The sequence below is a fragment of the Alosa alosa genome, chromosome 20 (assembly GCF_017589495.1).
Source record: "Alosa alosa isolate M-15738 ecotype Scorff River chromosome 20, AALO_Geno_1.1, whole genome shotgun sequence".
Lineage (NCBI taxonomy): Eukaryota > Metazoa > Chordata > Actinopteri > Clupeiformes > Clupeidae > Alosa > Alosa alosa.
Window position 1 is genome coordinate 11,566,142 of NC_063208.1, and position 18,071 is coordinate 11,584,212.

At 43.5% G+C, this 18,071-nt stretch overlaps 2 protein-coding genes across 2 annotated transcripts; one reads left to right on the plus strand and one right to left on the minus strand.

The window, feature by feature from the left end:
* Positions 1-383: 383 nt before the first annotated feature.
* ppp1r11 (protein phosphatase 1, regulatory (inhibitor) subunit 11) lies at positions 384-3,808 on the minus strand. The gene is made up of 3 exons (XM_048230517.1): positions 3,487-3,808; positions 2,920-3,028; positions 384-2,329 (listed from the first exon to the last, which is right to left on the minus strand). Exons 1-3 carry the CDS (start codon positions 3,568-3,570, stop codon positions 2,139-2,141), a joined length of 384 nt encoding a protein of 127 aa, XP_048086474.1. The 5' UTR covers positions 3,571-3,808; the 3' UTR covers positions 384-2,138.
* A 50-nt stretch (positions 3,809-3,858) lies between these two features.
* vars2 (valyl-tRNA synthetase 2, mitochondrial) lies at positions 3,859-17,945 on the plus strand. The gene is made up of 30 exons (XM_048230508.1): positions 3,859-4,106; positions 4,397-4,608; positions 4,822-4,903; positions 5,066-5,166; positions 5,357-5,478; positions 5,588-5,654; positions 5,966-6,063; positions 6,191-6,272; positions 6,443-6,562; positions 6,707-6,815; positions 6,900-6,988; positions 7,280-7,370; positions 7,579-7,706; positions 8,535-8,638; positions 9,184-9,265; positions 9,363-9,439; positions 10,344-10,428; positions 10,748-10,844; positions 11,060-11,130; positions 11,462-11,587; positions 11,741-11,845; positions 12,471-12,539; positions 12,626-12,704; positions 15,198-15,328; positions 15,511-15,663; positions 16,159-16,425; positions 16,641-16,752; positions 16,913-17,118; positions 17,249-17,398; positions 17,622-17,945. The coding sequence occupies exons 2-30, from the start codon at positions 4,417-4,419 to the stop codon at positions 17,697-17,699; spliced, it is 3,273 nt and encodes a 1,090-aa protein (XP_048086465.1). The 5' UTR covers positions 3,859-4,106; positions 4,397-4,416; the 3' UTR covers positions 17,700-17,945.
* The last annotated feature ends 126 nt before the right edge of the window (positions 17,946-18,071 follow it).

The window sequence follows — 18,071 nt, forward strand, 5'->3', positions numbered from 1 at the left end:
CTTTGGGCTCATATCACATTCCTGTGGCGATAGGACTATGCGAGACTGTGATGAGCCATTGGGATTTGCTTGCTGGCATTCGTCAGGCAATAGCCTGGAATAAACCTGCTGATGGCTACAAAACCAGTGGCTGGAAATGGCTGCTCTTTACTTGACTTATTTATACCAACAGTGCCCTGGAGACAGCAGTTATCTTCACTCAGCCTCCTAGTTTTGTAATGCTAAATATGTCATCTAATTGAGCCCAACTACCCTTAAAAGATTAATCTGGAAGGTGGAGGGTCAGGTGGTGGCACTTAAGCTCTACAAAAAGTCCTAACTGGGCTTTTCCAAAATTGGTAAGGATCCAGCACATCCTTTGGAATGTATTAGAACAGACAAAATTACAATCGCAGGTCAAACCTCTTTATTCACATTAAATCTGTTATGTTTTCATTATATACACACATGTGCATCATCTGTTAAGTAACATCAGAGTACATACATACTGCAGGTTTTATTGTAGAAAATGGTGGCATATACTGGTAGGAGATTCCTGTGGTGTGAGGCTAAGCAGTCAGATGTGGAACACTGATGACCAGGTGGCAGAGTCCAGCCGAAGCTGGGCAGGAGACATGAATCACAAACACGCCATTTCAGACAGCGATTAGCCATGCACCCACCCTCATACACACACACTGACTCTCACGCCCAGGCTGTCTGGTGCAGGGCAGGGCCACACCCTGAACTACATGCATGTAGCATATTAATTGGCCCTTAACTCAGCTTAGCAGTGCTCTGGGACTGGAAGTTTCAAATGTCATGTGATGTTCTTAGGATGAACTCTGGTTCCGTCTGAGAGACCAATCTGAAGACTACCCTGTCAGAAGCCTTTTGTTTTTAAAAGCAGTGGTGTGTGAGATGCTGAGATTTGTGTTCATGTGTGAGAGCTAAGACAAGAGTATAGGGAGGTCTGCCCACGAGAGCCAAGTCTCATGTTTGATCACTGAATTATTTATATAGATTTTGTCTCACAATTAAAAGTTGAAAGGAATCTAAATGTGTTAAGATCAGCACTGTTTAACGGGCCGATATATTAACGCCAGCTGCTCAGGCTCTTCTCTGCTTCCATGGGTGAAGCCTCATCAGATTACAGATGAGTGCTTTAGGAATCAAACGTTTATATACTCACAGCAGGTGCAGTGTGCACCTTTAACACACTAAGCCATAAGCTAGGTCACACTCGTATCAAGCACACAGATTGTCAGAACTATGTGGAGTCTGCAGCAAGTTGCCAGGGCTTGTGTCCATGCAAAGCTGTTAGGGAATTCACAAATGTGGTCAACTCTTCATGGTCTCGAGTTGCTTGTTATGTTATAGAGTAGTAATATTAATGGGTTTTTCTTTTTTTTCAGTATTTAAAGTGTCTAATTTGATCATGTTAAATTGTAAAAAAAACTTGCAAGCTCCCGCACACTGTCTTCATTTGCAATTGTAACTTTAATTTGCAATGTTTGCCTGATGATGATTTCGGTCATATGACCGAAACATTGCAAATTAAAGTTACAATTGCAAATGAGGACAGTGTGTGGGAGCTTGCTACTTTTTTTATGTTGATGACCCTGTGGGCTTTCTCTGACACACCCGTCCCAAGGAGGTGTGCAAAAGAACTCAACGTTCTCAGTCATATTAAATTGTAAAGTGATAAGATGAACATCACCACAGGGACAGTGCCAACGGCACTTGGCCAGGAGGCCAAAACAATCCAAACCTCTTGAAGCACAAGATGCTCGGCATGGAGACATTCCCACTGAGGGCGCCATCTAATGAAATTACTAAAATTCACTCTACTTAAAGCTAATATTAAGACAGACAAATAAATAATAAGGGAAATCAACTATGTAAAAAGAGGCAAAACTGACCTATATGTACAATTATTTAACCTCACCCCACCCTTACTCTCCTGCCACACACATCCGAAGCATTGTGATTGTGAAAACGGTTTGGTTCTCTTGCATCAGAGCCTGTGTCTGTGTGCGATTCTCATTCTCTCCAGGGAATGCAGTGACTGAGTGCAATGAGGGGTGAGTAGAGCTATCTTTATGACGGTCACAGACTGCAAACCCCCACCAGCCGGCCACCAGCTACACTGACATGCATCAGTGGGTGTGTGGACCTCCAGAGCTAGGGGGAGCTGTACCACCACCACCGCCGCCGCCTCCTCCACCCTCTCTGTGCCGGCTCCCATGGCCCATGATGCAATGTGCACTCCCGCACCCATCTTCGTCCTCCCCTTCACTCTCTGTGGACGACTCGCCAAATTGACGTGGCTTCTCATATATACAGCAACCTGCAGATCACAAATATACACACAGTCATGGAACCTCTCCAAAACAAAGATTTGCTACACACTAGAGACAGCATTACAACAGCGATACACATTCAGGATACAAGAGTACACACACCCTCTATTATGGACAGAAGGCATGGCATCCACATAAACACAGACATCTATAAAGAACATTAGACACATTCCCATATTATAGAGGCCATAACACAGGTAATATAGTTATAGATAAGGGACTGGATCAAGTTCTGCTTCAACCCTCTCTGATTGGATTGCTGCTGATAGTGACTAAGTCAAGACTCCATTACACAACAATTTTCTCTCAAATATTCTAGTGAAGCTGTGAGCATGAGACCTCATTGGTGCTGTACTAAATGCAGCAAAACTGAACAGGCATTTTAGACATTCACTCAGAATACAAGATTTGACAATTGAGAGAATCAAAGGCCTTTTTTCTTCTAAGAGAGGGAGTGACGTTTATAGGCTTAGTACTCATATACACTATGTTAGAACTGATGTGCACGATTATGCAAATAGCCTCGCGGTCTATATAGCTGGACTGGAAGGACTGTCAGCCTGCGTCTGACACTCACATTTTGATGATCTCCTGCCCAGATGTTCGTTGTCAACCGTGTCGCTGGACCACTCCACCTTCTTCTCAGTTTTCCGCTTCCTGAGTTTTATGGTCAGACTTCGACCCTCCTAAATAACATATTCACGATTGGTTATCTTGTTCAAGTTCAGCTTGATAACCACTGTTTTTAAATAAAGATGACCAAGAATTGGTTTACATCATTTTCTGTCATCAGTCAAAATATGCCCATCTACCAATCGAGCGATCCAATAAGTAAAAGCGATCGCAGTTTAATCAATGTAATAGTTAGTTACATGCACATCGTGAAATTATTTCTTGCGGATCGCTACATGGCAACCTAGATAACGTTAACGACAGGTTGCAAACTAGTAGCCTCGCGCTAGTTAGCTAACGTTACTCACTTCGTTTTAGCTTGATAGTTAACATTAGCAACAAGCTCACAATGAAATAGCTTACGAGATGTAATAATAGAATGACAGAAACGGTATGTGAACCGAATAACCAAAGCAAAAGTAATGAATTACAAATGTCAGCCCACTATAAATAGCAATATAGCACTATGTACCTGCTGGGGCGGTGGCGGTGTGTTGGTCTGGACCGTCTCCGTTATCGTTTCACTAACGTTAGAAGAACCTGGGACCTCCGCCATGGCTGCTAACGTTAGCCAGCTAACGGTGCTGCTCTCTTTCAAATCAGTTAGGTACTGAAACGTGTTCTGCTGTCACAAAATGAAATTATTAAACGCTAGTTGTGTTATAACACGCGCTTCCACCAATTTACTACCGCTACTGTATCATCTCGCATAATCAGTGCGTCGAAGCAGTGGTACTGCATGAGTTGATTGTTTATGCGCTTAGTTTGCTTCTGATCGAACAACTTTCACAGACGGACCACTTCCGTTCATTAGAAGGGGTGTTTCTCAGATCTGTGTTCGATGTGCTACAAATACATTATACACCCTGTCTCATAGAGCTAACATGTGATTCCACAACATAAGTTAACGTAACTTGTTGGTAAAGTAATGTTGGATGTTACTATCGTTTTGTATCGATTCAGGGACGAGATCTGAGGTGACCTATTATTCAGTCACCAGAAAAATATATGGATGCCGATGTACTAGAATGCTATGTTTTAGAATGACAGCTTCCTCCAACATGTCTGCGCCCTACTGCACATATTAAGAAGGTAGGCCTATATGTCATATTAGCATAAATTCTCATGCATGTATCTCCTGTCATCCATATCACTCATATTTCGCTGCATATACACCCAAGAAGAAAATATTTGGTCGTTAGTAGCTCATGAAATACAAGACGGAGGTGATCAGTGTCACATCCAGGGACAACGCATATCAAGAACGCCCCCTCCAGTTTTCTTTTGTGGTAATTTTTGCATTATGAGCATCTACTGCATACACTTCTACCAACGAATCTCTCTCTCTCTCTCTCTCTCTCTCTCTCTCTCTCTCTCTCAAGACAATATTAGATGTCTGAGGATGTGGAATCCCATGTGTAGCCTGCCACTGGGGATCCGGCAAAGTGGGACAAACCGAGTGTGGAGAGTGTGGGGTTGCAGACTCTGTTCTCAGAGTCCTAAAACCCCCATCCAACAGTCCAATCCCACATTGCGGCCTCAGGCTGAGAAACAGAGACGGAAACGAGAGAGAGAGAAAGCCATCCTAACCAAGGTAACTGACCTTGAAAGAATCTCAGTTCACAAAGGCGCATGACGACTTTTTCAGCACACACACTATAATAAATAACTTGCCACATAGCCAACTCATGTCATGGACACACTACTTATATTGCACTCACTATGCTGCACTCTTCAAACATGCAATTTGTATTACCCCTGAAAAACCATAATGGCATACAGTTGATTGACTCAGTGACACTTGCAGGGTGTTGGAAATGAAGGCATAAAATGGACTGAAAAGGATAGGATAATATACAGCGCTTCCACTGTACCAGGAGAAAAGAAAGGTCTCATTTTATCTTTTTTTTGTGGCCAAAAAATAATGATACTGATGATAATGCATGTTCATGTTTAATGTCAGTTCAGTGACACATGTGATCTAAACTGGGTTGTTTGTAGTTCGCAGTGCTCTTGACTCACTTTGATCCTGTTTTTTTTCTGTCTCTCAGACACCACTGTGCCCTTTCCTAAGGCCTATAGTCCAGAGTATGTAGAGTCCTGTTGGTATCAGTGGTGGGAAAAAGAAGGGTTCTTTACCCCAGAGCACCATGTAAGAGAGTTTGCCATGAAATTCATTGTATTTCATTATATGCATGTTACTACCACTACAATTTGGTGTGGAATGTCAAAGAGATGCTGGCTGCTATGTCATTCCTTTTTATTTGACATGCTTATTATATCAGCAATTTTGTGTTTTGTTAAGATGATGTTGTCTTAGTTGATCCCCCTCTCTGTCTCAGAGGAAACTGTCACATTCTGTCAATGGAGCTTTCTCACTGTGTATCCCTCCCCCCAACGTGACTGGATCTCTCCATCTGGGCCATGCCCTGACTGTGGCAATTGAGGACACCCTCTCCCGCTGGTCAGTGGCATAGTTTGTCTTACGTAGGTCACGGACAGTCCATGTATACTATGTAGTGTTGTAGACAACCAGGCCAGAATATGTGACATTTCATATTTCTATTATTCAGGCGACGGATGCAGGGCTACAAAGTGCTGTGGGTACCAGGCTGTGATCATGCCGGAATTGCTACACAGGTGTGTGACTGGCTCAATATGTTTCATGAAGTATTTTTTTTTTTACTCAGTTAAAGGAGAATTCCGGTGTGATATTGACCTAAAGTGTGTTGAAACATGATACCGAGTGTGAACGTATGTCTCATAGCCCATCTCGGCTATGAGACATAAGGGATCAGATTCCAAAAATTCAGTGGAAATGCATATCATGTTTCAATACACTTTAGGTCAATATCACACCGGAATTCTCCTTACAAATTACAATGTGTGTGGTTCAGAACATGAGTGTAAACATGTGTTTATGTGTGTGTGTATGTGTGTGTGTGTGTTAGTCTGTAGTAGAGAGGAAGTTGCTGAGGAAACATGGGAAGCGTCGGCAAGACTACAGCCGAGAGGAGTTCCTCCGGGAGGTGTGGAACTGGAAAAATGAGTGAGTCCCAGCCTCCTTGTCCAGTCCTTTTTTACTCTGTTTGTGTGTTGTATTGTTCACCTGACCATTAATCATCAGTGAAAGTCAATAATTGTATGATGTCCATGTTAAAAAATCTTAATTTTAGTAAAGGAGATGAGATCTATGAGCAGCTGAGGAAACTTGGAGCCTCCCTGGACTGGACCAGAGCCTGCTTCACCATGGACCCAGTAAGGAGGCAGAACTCTGGACATGTACACATCACCTAAATAGAGATGGAAATACAAATCACACACAGACACACACACACACACAGAGAAACACACATACACACACACACATTAGTGTTAGGCCAGTGTGTGACTGATGTGTGTACACTGGGTTTGTGTGTGTGTTGTAGGGTTTCAGCAGTGCTGTGACAGAGGCCTTTGTGCGTCTGAGTGACTCTGGTCTCATCTACCGCTCTGAAGGCCTGGTCAACTGGAGCTGTGCTCTGGAATCGGCCATATCTGATATAGAGGTATGTCCATCTCTACGCCTCCTGACCCTGTCTATCTGCAATTAATCTGTTTCAATCTACGTATCTACGATGCATTTTAGTTACGGTTTTATTTGCTGCCTTTTAAAATATCTAAACATATTGAAATATGCTTTTTGACAATAGGTAGACTCCAAGCAGTTGCCTGGTAGGACACTTCTGTCAGTTCCTGGTTATGAGCGCAACATTGAGTTTGGCACAATAGTTACATTTGCATATCCTGTTGAAGGACAAGGTAAGTGCCCTGGTATTTAGAATTGTTTCTTGTGTAACTAAAAGAGGAGGTTTGTGCGTTTACCCGCATGGTTGTGTGTGCTAGATGGCGAGGTGTGTGTATCAACAACGCGGCCAGAGACCATGCTGGGAGACGTGGCCATAGCTGTGCACCCGGATGATCCTCGATACACAGTAAGTCCATCAATGATGTATACACACGCCACACTTATAAACGCACGTCATACAAAATATATATCAATATAGGTGGAATGCAAACACACTGCAGACTTAAGTAGGCTCACCGACAGAGCCATTTCTCCCAGACACACAAACTGTGTGTTAGATTCAACTTTATTGTGATTGTGCAGAGTACAAGTACAGAGACAACAAAATACAGTATTGTTTTTCTCCTGTTGAATGGTTTGTTTTGGTATAAGAAGGTAATCTCTTTGGTAATGCTCAGCTCTCTGTTCCCTTATTCAGGCACTCCATGGCAGGCATTGCAGACACCCCTTTACTGACCGCCTGCTGCCTATCATCCCTGATGCGTCAGTGGACATGCAGTTTGGCACAGGTACCGAAGGTTTAAGGTTTAGGGCCCTGCTCTTTCAGGCCAAGGAGACTGCGGCCTTTAGCGAGAATTTGAATAACAATGTTTCAGTGTCTGGAAATCTTTTCACCCGGCCTCCTTCATTTTCTAATACACACATGCACACACAAACACAAATAAAACCATGCACATGTGGAAACACACACAAACACACATACTTTCAAATCCTCAGGAGCGGTAAAGATCACCCCAGCTCATGACCATGCTGACTTCCTGCTCTCCCAGCGGCATGAGCTCCCATGGCTGACTGTGATTGGTGGAGATGGGCTTATGACAGCTCTCTGTGGACACTGGCTTGAGGTAAAACACAGCAAGCGGCACCCTGTGTGTATCTATAGTGTCTTTCAATGTGTGTGTGTGTGTGTGTGTGTGTGTGTGTCAGGCGACTCACACAAATACCCACTTTTCTGCTTGTGTCTAGGGATACCAGGAACCTAGCGAGTCCCTAACTTATTATGTGCATACCAGAAGTGGAAGGATGGATGTGTGAAGCTAATTTGAGTGAGTGAAACCAGGGAACGCCAGCTTACCTTTTCCGTGGCCAGCTTAAACTCTGACCCACTCGATTGGATAGCCCAAGCTGTTATTTAGGCCGTAGTTCAAGTTTTATTTAAAATGTTTCATGAATGTCTAAAGGAAACGGAAGGAAGGGGATCCAGTGACGAGATCCAACAAGTACCGCACAACTCCAAAGTTGTCCACACCAAACAAACGCTCCCGCTGTTCGCTGTAGAATCCCGCGTCCGACTGGTCTCTCCATAGGCTGCCCACCAGTGGCCTATATGCAATTAGGAGAACAGGCAAACTCGCGTCCCCAGGTGTATGGAATGTGTACGTGTTAGTGTGCTGTCTAAGACTCATGCACCTAACTTCCTAACTGTGTGTGTGTGTGTGTGTGTGTGTGTGTGTTTTGGATAATCTTTAGTATGACCCATTCTCATTTAAAGCTCTATGTATATTTGATTGTGTCTTGATCAGTTGAAGGTAGTGTCTCTAGGCTAGAAAGCAAGTTTTCATGCTGTCTTGCATAATCCGAAAAAAGTTTGATTCCAGTATTTCACTGTTTGATCCTCTTCCTCCTGATATCTTTCCCCTCTCCTCTCCACCTACCCAATTCTCTGTATTTAGGGTGTCAAGCGATTTGATGCACGGATGCGGGTGCTGGAGGCTTTGACCGAGAAGAAGCTGTTCAGAGGGATAAAGGATCATCCCATGGCTCTACCCATCTGCAGGTCTGTGTTCTAGCACAACTGTAGCCGTATACTGGCTAACTTGCACATTTTTAACTTCAGGAAAGGGCCTCTAAAACCGTGTGGACCCTGAATGGTCAATGTGAGCCAATTCAGTTTTCTAGTGCCACTGATGCGTTATGCCAGTCTAAACAGGACAAATGCTCTGGATTTGCTCCACATCCATATGTAGTACTAAATTGAGATGTATGAATTCTATATATGATCATATGACTGGTATGTAAACACATGGATTGGTATTTAAAAATATGTGTGATCACATAATTTGGGTAACAGTGGTATGATATACAGCGTGTTATGTATAAAAATATGAAAAAAGACAGTAATGTGATATGAAAATGATTATAGGCATACATCCAGGTATTGTACTTAGCCTTTGCTGTAGGTTCATCAATTCTACTGTTTTACTTAAAACCCCTCCTGTTGGTGTAGACAGCTTGTTCTAATGAATGTAGCTGGGCTGACCTTAAATGACCTTCATTTGAATAACCTTGAAATTACAGAGAAATTCCTTCTCTATTTCACAGTCGCTCTGGAGATGTGATTGAACCACTCTTAAAGAGACAGTGGTTCGTCAGATGTGAAGAAATGGCGAAGAAAGCTATACAGGTGTGTGTGTGTGTGTGTGTGTGTGTGTTTGTTTGTCAATGCTCACATGTCTGATTGTAATATGTCTCTCTTTCTCTCTCTCTCTCTTTCTCTCAAGGCAGTGGATGAGGGACAGCTTGACATTCAACCTCACTTTTATACAAAGATCTGGAAGAACTGGCTTTCCAACATCAGGTGGATATGACTACACACTCTCTCTCTCTCTCTCTCTCTGTCTCTCTCTCTCTGTCTCTCTCTCGCACACACACACACATGTACAGTACACAAAGACCTGGAAGAACCGGCTTTGCCATACAAGGAAGGTCAGCTTCACCACACCTTCACTAAGACACATCCAAAGTCCTGGACTAACTGGCTTTTATAGGATGTTTAAAGATACGAATAAGAATCTAGAGGAACTTAATACATACAAACACACACACACACTGACCTGGGGGCAGTGGTTAGGTGCTGGTGTTATCTTAAGCTCTCTGTCTGGTCTCCCTTGTTGATGTGTGTTTGCGTATGACACCTTTAACTCCGCCTAATGACTAAATAGTATGAACTCTTCAGTGTTGTTGGGAAAGGTGTATGTGTATGCTGTTCAAATCAGGCGAAATCAGGTTGGAATACCGTCTCGTAGGATTTTAGGGGCAGCCGTGGTCTACTGGTTAGTGTTTCGGACTTGTAACCGGAGGGTTGCCGGTTCGATCCCTGACCAGTAGGCACGGCTGAAGCGCCCTTGAGCATGGCACCTAACCCCTCACTGCTCCCCGAGCGCCGCTGTTGATGCTGGCAGCTCACTGCGCCGGGATTAGTGTGTGCTTCACCTCACTGTGGATTCACTGTGTGCTGAGTGTGTTTCACTAATTCATGGATTGGGATAAAACAAATTTACCTCACGGGATCAAAAGAGTATATATACTTATACTTTATGTGACTGTAGCTGTTTATGAGAATGTAGGAGCACACCGTTATAAGTGAATGTATTAGGGAGGTCTATTGACTGGGGTGTAAGTGAGACATGTAAAGGAGAAGTGAAGGTGAAAAGTTGGTGCTGTGTGTTTAATTGTCTTGCCATCTCCTCCCCTGCCTGCAGTGACTGGTGCATCTCCAGACAGCTTTGGTGGGGACATCAGATTCCAGCCTATCGAGTGTCTATGCCACACGCCACTACCCAAGAGGTGGGCTGAGCTCATGTTTACAATCTCAGCAACCAGAATAAGAACAGTAAAACAAGCATGCTTTCACAGCAAGAATCTAAAGTGTGTCAGTTGAATTGCAGTTTTGTGTAACTGTCTATATCAGATAAAATCTACTTTAGGTGTCACAAGGTAAAGGTGTTCACATCACATGTATTCATTTTGTGTTGTTTAACTGTATAGTGTTATTATGTTGTAAAGTATTGGGTTTGGATTATGTTTAGGGATGTATTGATATTGATGAAATGTGAAGTGAAATGTGAGTTTGCTCAGTGTGTGTTTTCCTGCTGTGTGTTTACAGGAGGAGTTGTGGGTGTGGGGAAGGAGTGAATCTGAGGCTCGTGAGCGTGCTGCGGCCAAGTTTGGAGTGGCACAGGATGGAATCTGCCTCACACGGGGTGAGCTACCAAAACTCTCTCCACTTCCAGGCCCTTCCAAACACCCCCACAAACATTCCTAAACAGTGCTCTCATAGAAGTACTCAGAATTGATAGAATCCTCTCGTGTTAAGTTAAGGACTAAAGTGGGTTACTGCAACAAAGTCCCCTGATGGCCTAGCCGATGTATGTTGAGAACGTTTCTGTGCTGAGATGTTCCTTCATGTGTCCCTCAGATGCTGATGTTCTGGACACCTGGTTCTCCTCTGCTCTCTTCCCCTTCGCCATGCTGGGCTGGCCTCAGCAGGTACTTAACAGCTACCACAGTCTGCCACCTGTGTCATGCCATGTTCTAATGTTCCAATGGCTTTATCTGTTACTGTTCTAACAACTGCTTTTACAACCACGTTCTTAGTCCTTATCCTAAAGTTTTACATAACAGTGTCATTAATTAGATGTGCAGTCATTATTGGACTGTGCATCAATCTGAAGTAGTCACTTTTGGTTGTTGTGTGGGTGCAGTTCCTAAGTTCCTGAAACGATTCTTGAACAACAAAGTTCCTGTGTTTATAAATAAGCTTAATGAAAACTTGTGTGTGTGTATATATATATTCTTACCTTGACTTTCACTCTGTCAGACCTCAGACTTGGAGCAGTTTTACCCCAACTCTATGCTGGAGACAGGAAGTGACCTCCTCTTCTTCTGGGTGGCAAGGATGGTGATGCTGGGCACAGAACTGACTGGCCAGCTGCCTTTTAAACAAGTATGTGTGTGTCTGTGTGTCTGTCTATCTATATTTCCCTTTCTTTCTCTCTCTTACTACCTTCTTGGGATAAATGCAGAGACCAAATTTCCCTCACGGGATCAAAAGAGTATATATACTTATATACTTATACTTTCTTGGCTCTCCCCTCAGGTGTTACTGCACTCGCTGGTGAGAGACAAGTATGGCAGGAAGATGAGCAAATCCTTGGGTAATGTTGTCGACCCGCTTGATGTCATACATGGAGTTTCACTGGAGGTGTGTAGCGCACACAGACACACACACACAAAGTCAGGCTTGTTTTGGTTGTTTTTTTTTTTAAGTAATATGATGCCCTATGGGTTAGTATAAGATACTCCCATGACCGTGATTAATGTTGTATTATTTTTAACAGTCCTACCACTGACTTGGTTTGAAGACAATGGATTTTGTTTTTTCATTCTCAAATACAAATACTGGCAGCCACGTTGAGTCAGAGGCTATTTTGTGCTCATTAATTTGTACACTCACCTGTCTTCATGTTAATTTGTACTCCATTTGCTGATTATAAAATTGCTGTCAGCCCTTCTGCTCTCACACTATGAATGGAATGTTTCATTGTACAATTCAGCAATTAAAGTACATCAAACATGGAGTAATCAATTGCGGTGAGGAATTTGAGTGTGCTTGTGCCACGGACATGGATTGCCTCTTGCCCAAAAAGAACTTAATTAGTTGTTTGACCAGATATAACAAGAGCCATAATTCACTCTCTCTCTCTGTCTCCTCCTTCACTCCACTCTCTTTCCCTCATCTACTCCTACTCCTCTCTCCGTTCATCTTTTACTGTTTTTCACTCCAACTTCTTACTCCGTTCTTTTTGTCCTCCATCCTTCTCTCCCAGCGGCTGCAGGAGAAGGTGAAGGAGGGCAACCTGGACCCCAGAGAGAGTGCTGTTGCCATGGAAGCGCAGGTCTGTCCGAGTGCCGTGTCAATGACGTGTTGGATGTGTGAAGTGTCTCATCACCTCTCTGATCTCTGTGTCTGTGTGTGTTTCAGAGGAAAGACTTCCCGCAGGGGATACCTGAGTGTGGCACTGATGCCCTGCGTTTCACTCTCTGCTCCTACAGAACCCAAGGTGAGTTTCTGGATTTCCACTGCTCACCTCAGTCCTCCACTTGTGGCTGCTACGCCCACTTGTAGGGTTGCCAACTTCCTCAACCCCAAATGATCCCCCCATTAAAACAAATATATATATATATATTATTCAAATGGTAATAATGACAGTAATTTTGAAAAAATATACAATTCTTAAGAAATGCTACCGATTTGATGCTGTTTAACTCATTTAAAAATGGTGCACTGTCACTTTAAGAGCATTGTCTAGGCCAGTGTTTCTCAAACTTTTTCAGACGAAGGACCACTTAACCAATAAAAAAGAAACGCACGGACCACCTAGCTAAAAAAGATTAGACCTACTTCAACAGTATATTAGCCTACACAATAGGCCTACTCACTGAACCACCTTGCTTATTGTCTTTGCACTTTGCTTATTGTGTCAGAGGATTCATATGATTTAAACTGGCATATCCTACCTAGACAGTGTGACAGAACTGTTTGGATTTACATACAAGTTGGTTCAATATTGCATACAACTCATCTATATTATATTTTACCACGTCTGCTCGCGGACCACTTGGGATAGCTTGCGGACCACCAGTGGTCCCCGGACCACACTTTGAGAAACACTGGTCTAGGCTACACGTAGGCCTATTCATATTATTTTGCCAGCTCCATTAAAATATAGCCTATGGCTAATCCACAAACTCTTACATTGTTTGTGCCACATTTATAGCACAGTATTAACAATGATAAGTATACTATTAAGTTGGTAAACAACCTTCATTCCTTTGGAAATAGAAGTACGGTATGTAATGACATGATGCTACCTAGATATTTTGTGGTTACAATTAAAAGTGAATTATGAACCTGGTAGCCACCTATCTGAGTGGAATGTGTTTCAATTGGCATATCATGTGCTTCATGTAAATGGTTAAGGAAACGGATTATTGAAGACTTTAAGACCTCCATTACACAAAGGCAAAGACCACCACTCTTCATATTCTATCACAGTCTAAATCATAGGCTGCACGCACTATGTCACAAAGTGCCCTCTCACATTTTAGAAATGGTCAGTAATGGGAACCGGATAACTCCGCAATCTCCTCTAGCGTTGTTTTTGTTGTCCTTATGATTTCCTTTGAAAAGTTTTTTATATTAAAAAGGTGGAATCAATTATCAACAATGACAAGCCAGCTGGAACCTGCTACCCTCTCTTCCTCTCGTTCGCGTTCCCAAAAAAAAATGATGCATAACGTTCAAGTTAGAACTGCTGCATAATGAAGACTGGGAGAGGACCCAAAAAGTATCATCCTTATGTAAGATGCTGTTGCTGCATTTTGACATTGTAATCGTTCTGAGAAGACTATAAGGCAGTTTGCAGAAAAGCTTCTCTGGCTAAATTGTGGTGCTCCCTCTGTCCCTTGGTGCTGTACGCACAGTGCGAGATGCGCGTGGTGGTAGTGGCGGCACTGGGCACTTTGCTCTAGATGCATTTACAGTAGCCTGGGTCATTCCACGTCAGTTCAACCAGGGCCCACGCACTTAGGTCTCAAGAAATTCTGAAAAAATTACCAGGTGTACCTATGTTACCCAGGAGACACACTGTAAAATTACGCTTATGTAAGATCAATACTTTCCAAGATACAGCCAGTTTTACAGGGGGAGGGGGGTGTCGATTTTGTCCGGCCTCTTTTTTTTGTTCACAAGCCCACAGCGCAAGAACTAAACCATGTAGGAGGCTCAAATTTTGCTTGGTGGTACATAAATGGGAATAGTACATAGCAAAATCGTCACGTTTGGTCTGGATAATCCTGCATGGTCATAGCTGTCCCTCAAAGTTGATACAAATGTTATTGGAGTTTTTGGCTGGGCTCTGTTTATGCCTTCAGAAGACATATTTGTACTCAACATAGGCTCTGACCATGCAGGATTATCCAGATTTTGTTACATACTATTCCTATTTATGTACCAGCATGCAAAATTTGAGCCTCCTACATGGTTTAGTTCTTGCGCTGTGGGCTTGTGAACTTTGACAAAAAAAAGAGCCCGAACAAAATCGACACCCCCCTCCCCCTGTAAAACTGGCTGTATCTTGGAAAGTATTGATCTTACATAAGAGTAATTTTACAGTGTGTCTCCTGGGTATCAAAGGTACACCTGGTAATTTTTTCAGAATTTTTTGAGACCTAAGTGCGTGGGCCCTGGTTGAATTGACGTGGAATCACCCGCCTACTATTGGCCATTGACAACTTGACAAGGCCGATGAGCATTGGGATTTAATTTTTTTTTGGCAGAGGGAATATTGCCATCTACAAGCCATGCCCCAACACAACTTACAATAGCAACTTAGTTTTCCCAAGAAGTCTCCCATCCAAGCACCCACACCTGCTTAGCTTCAGTAATGCAGCAGAGACAGTGTGTGTGTGTGTGTGTGTGTGTGTGTGTGTGCCTCTATCTCCCCATCTGCACACATTTGTGTATGAACACATCTGTTTTTGTGTGCTACTAGGTGAGGACATTAGCATGTCCGTGTCCCAGGTGCTCAGCTGTAGGCATTTCTGCAATAAGATGTGGCAAACAGTACGCTTCACTCTGGGAGTCCTGCAAGACAGCAACGAGCCAGTCAAACCTCTGGACCAGGTATGCGCAAAAAATGACAGTAAGCATAAAAAGAACATATTACTAGTCTCACAAATCAAGAGCCAAAGATGACAGTGAGTATCAAAATGATCAAGAGGAGAAAGTGCTGTTTGTGTGTTTGTGTGGCTGTATAACTTGTCTCATTCCATCTCCCTTTTGTGTGCCCCCCCCAACCTCTGTAGATATCTCCTATCTCTAGTATGGATCGTTGGATCTGCTCACGTCTGCTCAGCACATTGCGGCAGTGTGAAGAGGGTTTCCATGGTTATGAACTGCACGCTGTCACCGCAGCCCTGCACTCGTTCTGGCTGCACAGCCTCTGTGATGTCTATCTGGTGAGACTCTTCCTCACTACTTTCTTGTTACAACTTTCATATTATTATTCCCTTTGTAATGCTGACTCTCTCTCTGTTCCTAACTCTCTTTTCCACTCTCTCTCTCACTGTTCTTAACTCTCTCTTCCACTCTCTCTCTCTCAATGTTCCTAACTCTCTTTTCCACTCTCTCTCTCTCTCACTGTTCTTAACTCTCTCTTCCACTCTCTCTCTCTCTCTCAATGTTCCTAACTCTCTTTTCCACTCTCTCTCTCTCTCTCACTGTTCTTAACTCTCTCTTCCACTCTCTCTCTCTCTCTGTTCCTAACTCTCTCTTCCACTCTCTCTCTCTCTCACTGTTCTTAACTCTCTCTTCCACTCTCTCTCTCTCTGTTCCTAACTCTCTCTTCCACTCTCTCTCTCTCTCTCAATGTTCCTATCTCTCTCTTCCACTCTCTCTCTCTCTCTCTCTCTCTCTCTCTCTCTGTTCCTATCTCTCTCTTCCACTCTCTGCAGGAGTGCATTAAGCCAGTGTTGAGCTCGCCAGTCACAGCCACAGAGGGTGATGAGAGCAGAGTGCATGCTGGGAACGTGACAGAGGTGGAGAGATGTGCAGCACGCTCACTCCTCTATCACTGCATCTGCGTCTCTCTTACCCTCCTCAATCCCATCATGCCTTTCATCACTGAGGAGCTCTGGCAGAGGCTTCACCCATACAGTCCCCTGGCCGACCACCATGCCACCAGTCTGTGTGTGCAGCCCTACCCACAGTCTTCTCAGCTGGTCAGAGAAAATATACTTAATACACACACACGCACTATTTTGAAAACTTTTCTCATCCCAAAATATATCTTGGTCCTTGTACATGATCTTTTCTGGATCAACACCCAGATACTGAATGTCTTCTCTCCTGACTGCTCTTGTTAATGGTTCACTGGTCTTGCCACACACAAACACACACACACTCACTACTTTTTTTTGCATCTCCTTCCCATCAGGTCAACTGGGACTTCCCTCAAGAGGAAGCAGACTTCAAATTAGCACAGGAAGTCATCCGTGTGGCAAGGTCACTGAGAGCCCAGTGTCACATGACTAAAGAGAGGCCTCGGTGTAAGTCACATGGTCTTACTACTTGCTAAGGGCTGACCACATTTGTTGTTATGTTAACTTGGGTGTGTTAACCCCTAGTGTTCACAATTTCTCACGTGGTTGCACTTGTTCATACACATTTGCAGTCTTACATAATCGTGTGTGTGTGTGTGTATTTCAGTATGGGTGGTATGTACTCCGGTTCAAGCTCAGACCTTGCAGTCGTTCTCTGCTGCTGTTGAGACACTGGGCCGTGTCTCTGGCCTGCACTTTCATTGCCCACCTGAGGAGGGCGCCACTGCCCTGCCCATATCTACTCCACCCCCTCCTGAAGGCTGTGCTGTGGGTGTGGTTAACCACACCTGCCAATTGCATTTGGATGTACAGGTAACCTTTGAACATCCCCTCTGTCCTGTTCTCATGATCCATATATCACTTCATCTGTTTCTATATATGTTCCTTCTCTCTTTCTGTAAATATCCTCAGTGCTCTTTCTCATCTGATCTCTTTCTCTCAGCATCATGTTGCAGTTGACAGACAGGTGGCATCTCTGTTGGAACGTAGAAGCCGTGTACTGCCCAAGCTGGAGCAGCTGCTTGGTCGCATCGTAACTCCAGGCTTTATGGAGAAAGTTCCTGAACGTGTGAGGCTGGACACAGAGCAGAGGGTGAGGCACTAAATAGATGGATCTGTGTGTGTGAGTGTGTGAATACAAAAGAAAAAGTGCATGCAAGTTTGTGTTTGTTTGAAAGATGGCCGGACATTTTCTCAATAAACACATTTTACACATCTGTTTTATAATGTGCATCTAATTGGGTGCATTTTATTTTTAAAAAAGTGTTCATGTGATCATTTTCTCCTTTTTTCTGTGTTGGAATGCAAATATTTAGATCTTAGCCTTGAAGCAGGAGCTAAAGAATATTGAGGAGCAACTTCAAGCATTGGAACAGATGAAGAAAAGCCAGTAATGGACTATTTGATGGGCGTTGCAGGGCCACAAGGGACGTGGATGTAAAATACAGAATGTTGGTGTGGAGCTGCTTTTGTAAATATCTTTTGTCAAATAAAAAACCTCTGATCTCTGTGTAGCCTATCTGTATCAGTATTAGATCCCAGAGCTATGATTTACCAGGGGGGTGCATGGAGTGCAGGTTTGTTTAATTTGAAGATGCCACTTGGAAACATTGGCAGGAATAAATGGAGCTGTATTATCAGTCGGTGTCAACTGGTGTATGTGTGAAACCATAAAGCAACATTACATTATACCTGTGGCCTGTGGTAGCACATGCGCCACCGCCTCACAACCGTTGCCAAGGGATACTCTGTTGCTAGGGAAAAGA

Bases quoted from the DNA above. Each gene is read 5' to 3' on its own strand.
- vars2 (XM_048230508.1), top strand. From the start codon at position 4,417: ATGTGGAATCCCATGTGTAGCCTGCCACTGGGGATCCGGCAAAGTGGG. The intron at 7,371-7,578 runs GTACCGAAGGTT...TCAAATCCTCAG, and splicing joins GGACATGCAGTTTGGCACAG to GAGCGGTAAAGATCACCCCA. The intron at 10,845-11,059 runs GTGAGCTACCAA...TGTGTCCCTCAG, and splicing joins TGGAATCTGCCTCACACGGG to ATGCTGATGTTCTGGACACC.
- ppp1r11 (XM_048230517.1), bottom strand. From the start codon at position 3,570: ATGGCGGAGGTCCCAGGTTCTTCTAACGTTAGTGAAACGATAACGGAG. The intron at 3,029-3,486 runs GTACATAGTGCT...TATGTTATTTAG, and splicing joins CACCGCCACCGCCCCAGCAG to GAGGGTCGAAGTCTGACCAT. The intron at 2,330-2,919 runs GTGAGTGTCAGA...TGTGATCTGCAG, and splicing joins GGGCAGGAGATCATCAAAAT to GTTGCTGTATATATGAGAAG.